Here is a 16,801-nt window from a genome sequence, read left to right on the forward strand (position 1 = left end):
TCCATGAGTTATTAGAAGTAACGTCATAGATTTCGTATAGGCGTGGCATCATATAGAGAAATCCTCAAGATTTTGTACTTGTCGTTCGTGTCAGATAGGAACTTCTTGGTTTGATCCATCAACGGGTTTCACCTAAGCATGGATTCCAAACCACCAATCTATTGTCTTCAGTGGTGCATTTCGCAGTGAAAAACCTCACGTATATCGACTTCTTTGGAAGAGTTAGAAAGGGGTTCTTTGAGGCTAAACTGATTTTTTATGTTTACAATGTTGTCGTGAGCTCCAAGGAAATCAATGCTCACTAAATAAACCCTAGAATCAATCAACATGATCTGAGACGATTTCTTGAATCTGATCACATCTTTGATCAGAGCATTCCATCCTTTGGATACCGATCGAAATCTTGCTAGAGATGCCAATAGAACCTCTTTGAGAGTATGTCCACTAGAAAATCATCCGGAAGATACTCTTCTCCGATCTTCATCGTCGGATTCGTCAACAAGAGAAGAAACTCCGTGAAACGATACATCAGATTTCATGGATTTCGATTTTAGGGTTCGTTCTCTGTTTTTTTTTTGGGAGATGAAGAACCCCAGAGGATTTAGGCATGTAAATTAGGTGATCGGGTTGTAATTGCTGGTTTAGTGAGTTATTTTGGTTCAATCTTGTGTGCGTTTGGTTATAGGATGATTAGTTTTTTTTTTTTTTTTTAAAATACAGTAAATCAAGCGTTAGCCCCGGCTTCAGATGTAAATAAACTTTCAGTTAAAAGTGTAATAAGGTTATTATTTTTTTGAGAAAATTTTATGTTTATCACTTTCGTAGGACATTTTCAAAAATATGTTCTTTACTAAGTGACAAAAGACTTTTATATCTTTGTTCTTTTTATATATAATAAATAATTATTTAAATAAATAGAAAAAAAATATTTTTTTATGTTTTCGAATTTTACTTTTTTAAATTTGAACTTTTTTATAAACTTTTTTTTTTAATTTTTTTTGATTTTTTTTTTCAAAATTTCTTTTTGAAAATCAGAAATTATATTTGAAACTATTTTTAAGTTTTTTAAATATATTTTTAAGTATTTATTTATAAATTTATTAGAATTCTAAATTTCATATTCCAAAAACCCTATCCCACCCTACACTATAAACCCTAAATCTAGATTAATTAACCGAAGTATTATAAATGTCTTATACCCTTCATTAAAAGTGAGGATTAAAAGTGGTTAGTGTAAACATGAAAAGTAGTACTATGAATGTGATATTTTTGACAATTCTCCAAGTATTAGATAGCGTATTCATTGTAATCATGAGATTTTTTTTTAAATGTTTAAAATTTGTATGTTTTTAGTTTGTTGATTATAATACTTAGATAGTATATTTATATTGATAAATTCATTGATTGTTCCTTTTATTACTTTTTATGTTATTTATTTATTGTTGGTTTTCGTTATAAATCTTACACTATTAAAAGTAACCGAACGGGTACCCGTTTAATCTGAATTCTATGCTTAAAAAACAGCGATTTGTATCTTGCGATGGTCAAACCCAGGTTGGATAGGCAAAGCGACAACTGTAATACTACTGGACTAGTTCAACTTCGTTTATTTAATACATATTACAAATATATATATGATTTCTATTTACTTTTCCTTTAAAAATAAAATAAATAAATAAAAAACTGGTATATAATTATTTAATTTTGCAAATATTTATATAATTCACTAAGAAACGGGTACCCAGAACCGACCCGAAACCGGTAGTACATGATCTGAAACCCGAACCGAAATCTACTAAGTACCCATTGGGTATAGAATTCATTTATCCGAAAAACCCGGACCCGATCGGATCCTATCCGAACCCGAACCGAATATCCGAAGTCCAGCCCTAATTAAAAGGAGAATATGAAGCCCTTTTAAGCTATCCACGTCAGCGAAAAATTCGCAACCAATCATTTGTCCATGTTATCATGGATGTTAAGTTGTTGGACCAGGAATCTATGATGCCTAATAGGCCATTTAGGTTTAATGACCCATTTGTTTTGCCATCTTTTTACTCCAACCTAATTTTATTACGACATCTACAGAAGACTTTCTAGAACTCACTGTCTTCTTATCTCCTCCGTATAACGCTTGCGACGGCTATAATAACGAATTAACTTAATTACTCTTCCAGACAAATAGACGTCTAAGTCTCCACATCCCTCCTCTTACTCAATCATAATGATGCCTCCTTAACCCAAAAATCTATTGCTCAGATCTTCAAATCCATTCCTACCTTTATGGCAAATCAAACGGCAGTCACCACCACCCAAGTTCATTCTCCGCTTTTCTTCGGTAAGGTTTCATCAGGACATGGAGATTCCCAGTTGCTTTTTAAGCTAATCTATTTTTGGAAAGCTCACAATAATTCCAAAGGAGGCATCCTTCTCGGCCTTGAGATGCTGATGATTGATGAAGAGGTACGTGTCCATATTTCAATATTATGCTTTTGTTTTCATACACTTCTCTGATTTTTTCTAACAGAGAGAGAGAATAAGTTAATAAGATTATATCATGAAACTCAACACCTAAGAATTTTTAATGTTAAGAGATAATTTTTAAGATTAGTTAAATAATTGACCATCTCTGAATATGTTAATGATTCTCAATATCCTTTTATGTAGTAGCTAAATACATAATTGTTCATATTGAAATCTACTACACATTTCACATTTTTATAACAAATAATTATTTACAAAATAATAAAGACCAAAAGTTTAATACTGAAAATAAATTATGGCTTCAAAACTTAAAGAATTGCTGAATCATTTTATTGGTTATCAAAATTACAGATTTAAGTATTCAAAATTATTACACATTTATAAAATTATATATTTATATGAAGTAAAGGTTATTTACGTATACTTCAAAAAATAATTCAAAATCAATCAGACGATATATAAGAAAATATATAATATACATAAGATGATAGATTTTTATTTTATTTTATTAAATGTAGAGTATTTTAAATTTTAAGAAAGATTTAAACATGGTTACGAAAAGATTAATAGAGACATTTAATATGTTAACATAAATTAATGATATTTCAAACAAAAAAATATATCGAAACAAATAAATGATATAATATTAAAAAACAAACTTTTTTTTTAAAATCTAAGGTTTAATGTTTATAGACAAACAAACCGTGCGTTGCGCGGTAAAATCTTTTATTTTTATTTAAAATATTGACTAACTTATTTAACATGCTTTCTTAGGCTTTTTATTTTTCATCTATCTTATAAAGATTGTTTTCTAAATATTTTCTTCCACATAACTCAACAGAGAGCATCTTAAATTTTATATGTTGTATGAGGTAAATCAAACTAATGATTATAAAAATTCATCATGTAGTTTGCTTCAAGAACAATAATTTTTAAAAATCTTATAAATCACACCATGTTAGATTTATTTCGGTATAGCTTATTTAGTTAGTTTCTAAGAATATTTTGACTATAACTGACAAAAAAATATTTTTCAAAACATAAGATAATAACGTTGATTAATATTAAAAAAAAACTTAAAAGTGAAAATTTTGTTATTTTCTTTTGATTGATTAAAAAATAATTTTAAACGTATAAATAAATTGTGGCTTGGGAATCTCACTTTGTCCCTTTACTTAACATCTTTGAGAGAGAGTAAATTTCCAATCTTGTTTTTATATTAGAATTATTCACTAGTATATCCGGTATTTTCTGGTGTGATACATTTTTTGTCTATCGGATTTTGTCTTCGGCTTGTATGATTTACTTTCCATCAAACCATATATTTCTTGATGTGCTCTTTGTTTATGAGGATTATGCGATTCTTTGATTTGAATATTATTAGAAAAAACACATCTGATATTGATTTCTAATTTATTTTAAAGATACACTTTTGAAATTTTATTTTGAAGTATATTTTATTTTGTATTCTTGAAAGTTAAAAATCGTGTATTCTTTATATTATATTTTATTTTCTTTTAGTTAATTTTTTTGTTAAATTTACAAATACTTAGTATATATATTTTTCACAAAATAGTAATATTATATTAAAAAAAATATTTTTAAATAACATAAAATATACTTTTGAATTTATAATATACTTTCTTTATATCTATATTTTCTTAGATGAAAAATATAATTGTATATAATGTGATTTTATTAAAAACAATTTAAACAGATGTTAAACAATACAAAAAATTCAAAGTAATAGAAATATATTTATATATATATATATATATCTATCTATTTTTTAGATGAATACATAAAATAATTAAGCAACCTAAACTGATATTGGTTTAATTGACTAAAAATAGTTTATAATTAGTATTATTGAAATAGATTATTTATTTTTCATATATTTTACAGCAAAAAAATATCGATAAATTATATTTTACTTATATAATATTATTTTCAAATACATTCACAATTTTTTTACTGCTTATTTTTAAGAGATATTAAAAAAATTAAAAATAAACATTGTTTGATCAAATAGATACAAAATAGTTTAATGAGGTAGTTATATTGTATTTTATCATTATTAAAGTTATTTGCTTTCTTAATATTAAATTTTCTTTAAAATTTTATGGTTTTGTGTTTGTGGAAATTAATAGAACGATAATCAAAATACCAAAAAAAATCTGAATTCTCATTTTTAAAATTATTTAAAATAAATTTCAGTTTCCATTCAACAAATCAAATGCATAAAGCTATTTAGAATTTATAAAATATTTTAACTATTGCAAATATTGATATGTGTTCGTGAGTTTCTCAAAATGTATCAGCTACTTATGCATGTAACTTCCTATTGATCATCACTTTATTTTCTAATCTTTTTTAAAAATACATCAACATATAATTTAATAAATATTATGAAAATACATGCACATTTAAACGATAAATAAAATTGAATTGATTTGAGTTAATTATAATAACAAATAATTATAATTCATTTCGAATTTGAAAGAATATATGTAACTCAATATACTCACAACATGAGGGACTCGACTAATCCAACTTATATCTAAAATCATAAATTTAACTATGATAAAAATATATAATTTCATAAGAATAGTAATTTATTTTATAAATATAAATCATAGGACAACTCAAAACATATTAAAATAAAAATAAAATATTAACCAACTGTTACAATTTAGTTCTTTAGTAAAATTTATATATATGCACGACACTTTAGAATATTATCGTTATATTAATTTATGTAATTTGGAATCAGACACTTTACTTTATTTTTTATTTCATTCTAAGAACAATATATCTTAAGTTATATAAAATCTTCATAAAATATATTTACATATCTAAGACAAAAAACCACCTAAATGCAAATAAGAAATTAATCAAAATATTAATATATAGAATAAAAATATTACTGTTGAATTCAGAGATACAATCAATTTACCCAAATGATAAATAAATCGACTGTAAAAACAAAAAAAAAAACGATTAGATATAACATATATAAAATCATATGTATAATCAAAGGAATATAATATTATTAATATAATTGATGCATACAAATTATAAATTAATTTAAAATTAAAAGTAAATGGAAATTAATTATTATAGTATATTTACTTTACAAATATATATACATGTGCATGAGCACGGAAAAATCACCTAGTTTTAATACAGCAAATCAAGAGTTAGCCACAACTTCAGATGTAAACAAAGTTTTCAAACTTTTAGTTGGAGCCGGTGTTTTGAAACCCGACCCGGACCTGTGGTTGAACCGGTAAACCCGTTGAACCGGTAAATCCAGTGATCCATAAAAAATTCGGTTTAGATTTTGCGAAAAATACAATATTTAGAAACCCGCAAAAATCCAATAAAACCTGGAACCCGATACCAGTTTAACCACCGGTTGAACCAATAAATAATTTTTTTTTATTTTTTTAATTATGTTTTATATTCTAAGTTTCTAATTAAGAAGTTAGGTACAAAAAAAGTTAAGTTTTCCCTTTTCACTTAGAGCAAGGTATTTGACCCAAAAAAACACTTTTAGTTTGAGGTGTAATAATATCTTTAATATAATAAAGTTCAAGTCACTCTACCAATCAACTCATGACACATGAAATATTTTTTACGAAGTTATTGTTAATACAAAAATTGTATTTACGATTTCAATTTTAAAAATCCTAATAACAAAATCCTAAATTTTCTCTAATCATCAACACCATGGTTAAAAAGACTTGATAGATAATGCTCATCATTTTAAAACTGTTTTATCTTCTATATAATTTCGATCTAGTTTTTACTTTCTATTTGATCTCCTTCTCTCGTGCGTTTTATCATTTTTCTTCCCCATTTTTCGTATTCTTCGTTTTTTGGATTGAGATTTTTGACTGATGCCAAACAAAGAATCCATATAAAATTTATTACAAAGCTTTAGCACTAAAAGAGATAACAATATATACAAAGATAACAGAATATTTTGTTTGTTAAGTTATTTGAATCCTACAGTGAACTGAGAAAAGGATAAATACAATTTGGGAGGGGCTGGGGCGTATCGCAGAGTAGGCTATCGGCAAATGATGGTTAAAATTAGGTTAGTCAAATTATGATTTACATCATGCTGAATTTTTTCCACGAAAATTTCATTTTCTAACCTACTTAAACTCTTTTATGTTTTTCTTCTTCAGATATTGGAAAAGCTACATGCTGAAAAAGGTAAACTCAAACAAAATAGGTCAATAACATGTTTAAAATAGACTAAATCAATTCTCAATTTGCTAGAATGTGTGTTGTTAGTTATACTAGTATTATGGCCTCTGCATAGCAGTGGCACATTTTATTTGTCAATATAAAATATGAATAGGAAGAAGAAAAAATAATTGTTTCTAAGTATGAAATGATGTAAATATGCATATTTTTATAATATAAATATATGTATTGCGAATTATGATTGCTTAAATATAGAATATTTATAAAAGTATGAAATGTTGTTAAGTATGATTAAAGGTTAATATTTTACAAATAAAAGCATATACATTTCTTTTTGCAGTTTAACACATTAACCAAGCAAAACTTAATAAAATCAGCAGGCAATACCTAAGAAAATAAATAAACAAGAGAACACCCATATACTAACAGTTTTTCATAAATTTGATTATCACTGCTTTACTTGATTTGATTTTTCCCTATATCACATGAAATCTCTGACAATATAAATGTTGAAAAGAGATTTAACCAAAATAAAAAACAAATGTTTGTAGTTGCGGTAAAGAACCACAAAATAAACCAGAATGTAATAATGAATAGCTATGGATTAGAAAACAAACCTTTCACATAGTTGTGAAAATGACGTCATTAGCGCTAATGAATCCCAATGTCTAGTTGCTATTTTCGTCTTCTTTTAATTCATCATTCGTGATACTTTTCTTCAATTTCTAGTTGGTTTTTCTGTTGGTTTGGTCTTGACTTAACAGTTTGTTTGCATTAAATTTCATAATGGATGCACGTAAGATTTGATTAGTAGGCTCTACAAAGTGAATTTGAATTATAAACAGAGACAAAGTTAAGAAAATACCTGAAATCGATCATCAATCCCCCTTCTCCCTTTCGTCGAGTGATATAGAGCCAACCATACATAAGAAAAAAATCCATCTGAAAACTTTTTCTTCTCTTTTGGCAATTCCAAAAACATTAAAAGTTTCAAAATGGAATAGAAATACAAAATAACTCACTCTTCATTTACTAAATAAAAAAATAATTCACTCTTGTCTTTCAAAAGATTCTTCTATTTCAATTCCTCTGTCTTTTTTTCTACAGTTAGCGTTTTGAGATTGATAGAGTGGTTTTTGATGGTGATTTCTTAAAAGAACCAAGAAAGTAATATATAAAGATCGTGGCTTGGTTCTTGGCAGTGTAACCACTTATCAGTTTGTTAGTTAGTATAAATTTTTCTTTTAACGTACACAAATTTCCAAAAAATTACAAAATATTTTTTAAAAACAATAATGTTAAAAGACACATTTCACTCTTAAAATTGTCAAATGACTTCTATTTTATAGTATAAAAGATTACAGAAAATTCACAAAAAGTTAGTAATATTAACCTTTTCCCGTTATAAATTCTAGCAACGTTGATTAAATTATAAAAATACAGTTATACATATTAGAAGGTACAAGTTCGTATTGTTGAAGTATTTACAATACACATTTTTCAGATGTTTGCCATCTAAATACACAAATAAATTATTTTTCAAATTTTTTACAACCTCTTTAGGGCCAGGAATAATATAGGCACTGAGACAATCACATTCATTAACGATTTTATATATTTACCAAGGTGGTTTTTTAAAATCTTCCTCGAAATATAAATATAAATATAACTTTAAAGTATGTTTAAAAAATTTGAAATTTGAAAAAATCATAAATCATATGCTTCATGAGTAATCAAAAATAAGGTTTTATAACGAAGGACATTTGGTTTAATGAGCAAATTAAAAAATATATTTCCATGCGCAGCATGGACTCAGTACTAATAAAAAAAAAAAATATATATATATATATTATTTTATTTTTTGGAAAAAGATGTAATAAGATTTTAAAACTTTAATTCTAGGTGTAATAAGGTTTCGAATTTTAGATTTAGAATAGCGGCTAAACTTCGTATGAATACAGTGCTATATAATAGTTTTGAGGAGAAATAGATCATCACGCTAATTTTTTGGACTGTGTATTTCTTCTAAAATAAAAGTAAACAAAGAAAAAGTACCGAAAATTGAACCAACTTCATCATCATCGCTGTTACAAAAAAAAAAACACTTATACTTCATCATGTTTAGAAATTTCTATCAACAACTTCCAGTATACATATAAGACTTTAAAAAGAGGAATACACCGAGCTAAATAATTAGAAAATAATATCGCCAAAAATGGAAAACTTCTATAACAGACAAACATATATATATAAAAAAGCAAGTTCTAATTTGTAGAATCTTTTATATATTAAAAGAGAAACATTACAACGTTTGAAGTAGCCATGTATTATCACCACAATGATTCTTTGAAATTCCTAGAGAATTAGGTTGGTTTATCTAAATATATAATATTTTTTTATTAAACTAACCATAAATTAATTATTAATGTTTTTTATTATTTCCATAAATAAAAATTATGGAATTTCCTAATGTGACTAAAGTATATATGATAATTAATGGCTTTGAATAATAAAGATTTGATAAAAATTAGTGTATCATCTATTATTTTTCAATTTTAGTTTATTAAAATAAATTAAACAACCACATTAACCATATAATATAAATTTAGATTTTTTCATTATATGTTATATTTTGAATTTTAAAAAACGACTATAAATTACTAAAAATGTTAAAAGTCTCACATTATAATTTTCGTGAACCATGGTTTAAAATTTTTGTTATGACAAGATACAAATGATTACAAAATCATATAAGTATGAAGACTAATTTAATATATATTAAGATTAATATATATATATATATATATATATGTATATATTAATATCATTTAAATTAACTATATACCATATAAAATACATAAATATATTAATCAAAATTCGGTAGCTCTAGAGAGCATTTATATATAATGTTCATCATGCGCAAAGCACAAATCTTAACCTAGTACTAGAGAGCATTTAGATTGACATTTAGATGGAACAACCTATTTATATGTATTATATATTAGAGAGCATTTATATTGACATTTAGATGGACCAACCAAATTCGTGCTTTGCGCATGATGAACATTTAGATGTATTATATATTATTTATGTTTAAGATAAATTTGTGTATTGAGATAAATATGTTATTTTACCATTTAAAATTTTAAAGTAACAAGTCTATTATTATAAATGATTCATTTTGACTTTATCATGAATCGACTGCTCAATACTTGTGTGGTGAGCATATAAAAAATACCACATTGTACACCAAAACATAGTCCATAGATACATAACCAGTGTCTTAGAGACATAAACAGACTAACAAACATGGCTCAATCATTACAGCATCTCTACATCTATAATTTTATCGACAAAATTGAGAAGACGCCTGCTTATGTCAATGAACAAAATGGGAACATCTTTGATGTTTTTAAGATATGATAGACGAATTATCAGACATGTAAAGAGGAAAGAGAAAAAACAATAAAGAGACCAAAACTACCTCGTTGTTGGACAGAATAGGAACATTCCACGGGTGAGACTTTGAACATGTGGCAAACAAGGATTCAAATTTCTTCTTTTTTTTTTTGAATTCAAGAAAAAACCTTTTTACATCAGTGTGCTTCCTTTCATACTCTCTATACAAAATTTTTCTTATAGAATTAGACCACTTTCTTCTATATCTTTAAGCTTCAATTTCCTTTTTAGCTTTGGTTTGCTCCAAACCAATAGCTCAACCTTCCCTCTAGTTCTTTAACTTTATTCTTTTGGATGATAGAAAACTTGTTTCTCACAGTCTTATCTATCATACTTGCCAACAGAGCTGATGAGACTCTTTTTCTCCATGTCTTCTTCTATTCCTCTCTCTCCGAATGCTATGAACAGCCGCTTGAAACATATATCTGGTTGCAAATAGCTGAAGATTATTTCGACTTGAATCAGTAATAAACCTCACTATCTCCATCCAACTCTCTGTGTAATGTTCCTTGAGAACTCCTCTCGCAAGATCCCCCCATATATGTTTTGAATAAGGACACCCAAAGAAGAGATGAGCAATTGTTTCTATAGGCTCTTGACAGAGTATACAAGACACATCCACATTTACGTTCCATTGCCTCATACAGTCCTCTGTTGCAAGCCTATTCTTCATAGCAACCCAAACCAAGAAAGAGAACTCTGGAGTGGAATGCTTGAACCATATCGCCTTGTACCACTCAAAAGTCTGATGCCTTTCTCTCATAATCTGCCATGTTTCACTCGTTAAGAACTTCCCTTTATATTCCCCACATTTCCAAAGAGGGATATCTTCTTCTCCTTGTTGCCTCAAGATTTTGAACTTCTCAATATCCACTTCTACTTTATTTAGAATTGAGATTCTGTGATTTTTTCTTCTATGATGCATACAACCTTCCACTTTTGCATCTGCCAAAATTCTCATATCAATGCATCCTCCATTACCCAACAAGGATTCAAATTTCTCAAAACCTTAACTAGATTATCATAATTTATCAATTCCAAACAAGGCTTTGGGTAGATACGAACTATTTATAATGATTATCAGACTTTTAAATCACAATTTAATAGTTGTGGGCCTTATTTTGAGCAAATAGATCCATTTAGTCTTGGGTCCAACATAAACATTTATACCACCGGGCTCACCTACACCTACTCTGTTAGGTCTTTTCGGTCCGGAGCCGGCTGGTTTTGTTGGAGAATTAATCATTTTTTTTTTTGGAATAATTACTCTCTGCATAATAGACACACATTCCCAGCAGACTATTGTTTCTTTGAACAATCTCCTTGCTGTCTCTGAACCTTCTTCTCAGAAAAAGAATGAGACCAAAGAGCCTATCGTTGCATAACAACTCGGAAAATTTAAACTGGAAATTTGGTGGGATGAGTCGGCTCGTGCAATAGTGCAACGCATGTGCGACTCGTAGAGACTCAGATAGCAAGCTATCTTGATGGACCTCATCCCTTAAAAAATAGAGTTAATATCGTGTGATCCGATGGGTCACATATCAGATACTCCCTCCGTTTCATATTGTAAGTAGTTTTAGAGAAATGTTTTTGTTTCAAAATATAAGTAGTTTTCGTATTTTTAGGTAATTTTTACATTTATTGAATACAGTGTGACCAATCAAATTAAATAGACTTATTTTTTATTGGTTAAATTATATCTAACCTATTTATTATAAAATACTTTTTAAAAACATAATAATTTTCTTAATCTTCGCGCTTTTAGCCAAAACTTATATTACGAAACGGAGGGAGTATGATAAGAACAGATACTACACTTGATCTTAGCCAAAAGGCAGAGAAAGGTATGAATTGTTCAGTCTCATGGCCTTTTCTTTTATACTTCTCCTCATGCATTCCACTCTTGTATTGTTAGCGATGTGGGACTCTGATACAAGACAAAAGAAACACTCTTTTCGTTTCAGCGGGTCTTTCGTTCTGCCTTGTTCAGCGGAGTCTGAGAGGAGAAGAAACCAAGTCTCTCAGAATTTTCCATTCTCGTGGTCGGTATCCTTGGTCATTGTATTGCCATGGTACTACTAGGTTTAGCTTGATGGGTTTGGTTTCTATTAGCACAGTCATCTTTATTTGATCGTTATGTTCTCATTTAACTGGGAAAGTTGAGAGCTTTAGCCTGAACTGATTAGGTCTGCATGATCTTTGTTTGTATATCCGTGTGAAACGCATGAAAGCCGCTTACTTTATCTAATGCGATCGCACAGAGACTGTTTTTTCTTGGATGTTAAGCAAAAACTGTTTACCCTCATTGTCACTTGTTACTAGTATAATTTTGATCGGGTTGGGGATGATGCACTCGTGCCTCTGATTTTGGCTGATTATGTTAGCTTAGAAAAACAAGATACTGTTCATGTTAGCCTCTGTAAGGAACACACAATGCACTCGTACCTATGTAGTATTCACCGCCTAACTCTCTCAATTGTGTCCAAAAGTGACTGGTCAATGCTTGTGTGGCTTTCACTTCATAATAGAATACTCTTGTTAGATGAGCTTAGATAATGCTTGTTACTCATCATGTTATTGCCGGGAGCATCTCTTCAAGTATCGCATCTCAAACCCGCACTAAGCAAATTTTAGAGCAGATATTCAGTCAGACATCAGATCCCATGACAACAGGTAGATTTCTTATGGACCTCTTGGGAAACTGAGAAAGCAAATGCAACAGCAACACCCAACAACTACTTTTTTTTGGATTTGTATCTTCTTTTTTCTGGGTTTACTGTTATAAAACCTCAAACTCATTTGTACCAAAAGTTTCAAAAGAGAATATGAAGTGGGCTAAATCTTACATCAAGCTCATCACTCAGCGTGTGAATGTTATACAGCACAAAAACAATTAAATTAATTGCAGATTTCCAGAATTCTAGTGCTAGATTGGTCTTTGTTGAGTTTGTAAGCAAGCATTGATCTCATTCCCTTTGATCTCCATACTTATTGGCTGATTATGTTTACTTATTGGCTGATTATGTTTGCTTAGATAAGCAAAATACTGTTCATAATTCACCGGGCGTTTGGAATATTTGTCTCACTGGACTCACTGTTGCGCTCTCTTATGCTCTGTGTTGTTACTTTTTTTGTACATGCTTATTAGATGATGGTTTATGTTCATTTTGTTAGCATTGTCTTCTTTTAATTATGGAGTGATGAACAGACTTTATATACTTTTTTCTCAACAATGTTCTCAAGTTGACACACTACTACATCACGGAAGAACATAGCTGTTGGATCGGTTGTTATTCCGCCAACAACGCTTGAGTACGTAAATGGCCAAGCACTGTTTTTCTTCTCCTGCTAGCTTCAGCTTCTCAACAACATTGTACACCATAACATAGTCAACACATACATAACCAATGTCTCAGAAAACATAAACAGACAAACAAACATGCCTAAATCATTACATTATCTCTACAATTTCTTTGACAAAACTGAGAGGACCGCCTGCTTCTGTCAGTAAACATAATGGGAAAAGATTTGATGATTTTTTAAGACATGCTAGACTAGCAAGAGCAAAAAAACAACAATAAAGAAACCAAATTGCTGGACAGAACAAGAACATACCCCATTTTGATAATAATAAAATTTTAAAAGTTTGCCATAAAGAAAAGTTAGAAAATTAGGAACTAGAAACCCTTCATGTATTTGTGAATACCAGTTTGATTTTGGTTTTCTTGGTTTAATTTTTTGGGTTTTTGGTAAAACGCCCGAAGATCACATGCTCTACAATAAGATGAGTGTATCTGATATAAATTAGTTTGGTTTGGTTTGATCTTCAGTTTGGTTATATTCAGTTTGAGTTAATTCAGTTTTGTTTGTGTTTGTTTAATTCAATCGAGTTAATTTTTATGTTTGTAGTTCAGTTAAAATTTTTTTTTTATTAAAATATAAAAATCATCAATTAAATTATTATTTTTCATATTTATATGTAAAGTACATCATATGAAAATGTAGAAGATATAACTCAATAATTTTATATTATTATTTTCGAGTCTAATATAAATATGATAGTAATTTTCAGTTTTAATGATAGTATATAGAATTTATAATTTTATCTATTTATTTAGAAGTAAAATGTATAAAAATATCTTTAGTTTTCTTTTAAATGTTAGATGGTTAAATATTATTAAATGGTTGGAACATATACTTTGGTTTAACTTGAATCGTTTGGGTTCGGCTGGATCAGTCCGTTTTAGTTTGGTTCAGATTTTTTGTCCATCCCTAATCATTGGACCTGAATAAGAAAAGGTCCAATAACAATGATCTTCCTTGGAGTTGAGTTACGTTAACATTCATTGGGGAACTAGGGCTTCACAGCTTCTCAGTAAGAAAAGAAAAACTCCTACAAAGGGAAAAGAAAAAGAGTCTTCGAAGATTGATCTAAACTTATTTGTGTTCATCCATCTTATTTTGAAGCTTGAAACAATATGAAGACGATGATATCCAATCTTCCTGTGGACTTGCTAGAGGAGATTCTCTCTAGGGTTCTGTTGAAATCTATAGGAGCAGTGCGATCTACTTGTAAAAACTGGAACGTTTTATCTAAAGATGAGAGATTTGCCAATAAGCACATTGAAAAAACAGCAGCATCACAACGAGATAAGGAGGTTCTTGTGATCACGGTGAATACCAAAGATCATTTGATTAGCGTCAAATTCTATGACTTTCACAAGAAAAACTTTGATCCATCCATGAACCGTAACGGTATACTTATTACACGAGAAAAGTCAGATCAAGTAGTCTCTGTACGTCATGTCTTTTATTGCAACGGTTTACTGCTATGTCTATGGAAAGGCAACGACAAACGTAGGCTTTTGGTTTGTAACCCGTACTGGGGTAAAACAAGATGGATTGAAAGCCCAACAGAACGTTATTATAAGATGTTTGCTTTTGGATACGATAAATCATGTCGTACACACAAAATCCTTAGGCTAAGCAGTGATGATAATATTGTCATCCACGTAGACATCTACGACTTGAGTTGTGATTCATGGAAGACTCCTTATGAAGCTTTTCACAGCAATGTAATAAAGTATATTAAACCTGGCTTGTCTTCGAAGGGAAACACTTACTGGATTGCTAAAGATGACTCAGAAGATGTTTACTTACTCTGTTTTGATTTTACTAGAGAGAAGTTTGGACCGCGTCTGCCTCTACCATTTAGTTTTGCTTACGGAGGCTATGCGTCTCTATCTTCGGTTAAAGAAGAGAGGCTTGCGTTGTTGTTAAAACAACGGGGTATAATATTTGAGATTTTTGATGTTTGGGTTACGGATAAGCTTGAGCCCGGTGCTGTGTCCTGGAGCAAGTTATTCAAAGTTGAAACGTTGAAACTCAATTGTCGTTTTCTGTTTGAGATTTTCTTGATCGACGAGGAGAAGAAGAACTTTGTAGTTTTTGATAATTGTGAAGGATCTTTCAAGACATACATCATTGATGGGGAAAGTGGTGATTTCAGAGAAGTGGAGAGCATAGAAGCTCCATACTCACGGCTTGACAATCTTGTGGACTGTTATGTTCCAAGCTCTGTGCAAATCTAAGTTAACAGATTAGTGATTAGTCTATTTAATGTTCTTTTCAAACAAGATTAAATTACAAGCTGTATCCCATCTTCTCTTCTATAATGATCATGGCTTCATGTACTCTCTTGAAACTCAATTGGTTTGTTATATAACATTTTCAATCTAGACTTCGACATCTGCATTATATGTTTTTGAATGACCTTATCCTCTTACTTTTTTTTTCTCTCCCTCGACTTGTACTCTCTTCAAGCTCAATTCACAGATCTTCAAAACTCTAAATGAAAGGTCCACAAGGATTTACTTATGTATGTATGTTAACGTTTCTTCAGTCTAAGAATACTTGTGTAGTGACCGCGTGCCTTTCACTTCATTTAATTTACTACTCTTGCTGGTGTCAACTATAAAGTTATTATAAATGAGCTTTGGGGAATAAAAATGCGGAAGCATGATCTACTGTTTTCATCTTATGCTACTGTTGCTGCAAGTCTCTGAAGATAAGTCTTAAAAGCATTGTATACACTCATGATTGATTTTTATGTTTCACTGTAATCCATTTTCCTTGCGCTATGTGTTGTTTCATACATTCTTACGAGATGATGATTCGTTTTTATTTTGTTCACAATGCCCTCTTTATTTTCATGGAGTGATGAACATAATTGATATACTTTTTTTTTCTCAACATGTTCTGAACTTGGCACACTACATTATTAGCAAGTGACATATATAACAGAAATATGCTTTAGCTAATTGACATGAGTGACGAAGCAGGTCCCGATATTCATGAATCATGACTAGTGATTGTGCAAGCGGAAGGATCAAGCCAAGGAGAGCAGTTTTTCAGTCAGTCATCAGATCCGATGACCAGTGTGTTCACACAATGAAGGTCCTCAAAAATCTCTCTGGTGTAAGGATGTGGTCACCTTTACTTTTTTCTGAACTTACCTACTCTTTTTATCACGATTTCACTGTATTCTTTTTAGGCTTACCTAAACCAAAAAACACTATCTGTTTCTTTTGGTTATGTTAAAGGAAGAGATGCTAAACTAATAAGAAAAATTAAACAT

The 16,801-nt window shown here is 29.4% G+C and overlaps 1 protein-coding gene and 1 pseudogene across 1 annotated transcript; one reads left to right on the forward strand and one right to left on the reverse strand.

Annotated features, from left to right (window-relative positions):
- The first annotated feature begins 11,609 nt into the window (after positions 1-11,609).
- Positions 11,610-16,770, forward strand: LOC106369817 (putative F-box protein At3g20705). Its single transcript, XM_048759479.1, has one exon. It carries the CDS (start codon positions 14,643-14,645, stop codon positions 15,753-15,755), a length of 1,113 nt encoding a protein of 370 aa, XP_048615436.1. The 5' UTR covers positions 11,610-14,642; the 3' UTR covers positions 15,756-16,770.
- LOC125588109 lies at positions 11,883-12,012 on the reverse strand (annotated as a pseudogene).
- Positions 16,771-16,801: the final 31 nt, after the last annotated feature.

Source organism: Brassica napus, chromosome C5, assembly GCF_020379485.1.
Source record: "Brassica napus cultivar Da-Ae chromosome C5, Da-Ae, whole genome shotgun sequence".
NCBI classification, from domain to species: Eukaryota; Viridiplantae; Streptophyta; class Magnoliopsida; order Brassicales; family Brassicaceae; genus Brassica; species Brassica napus.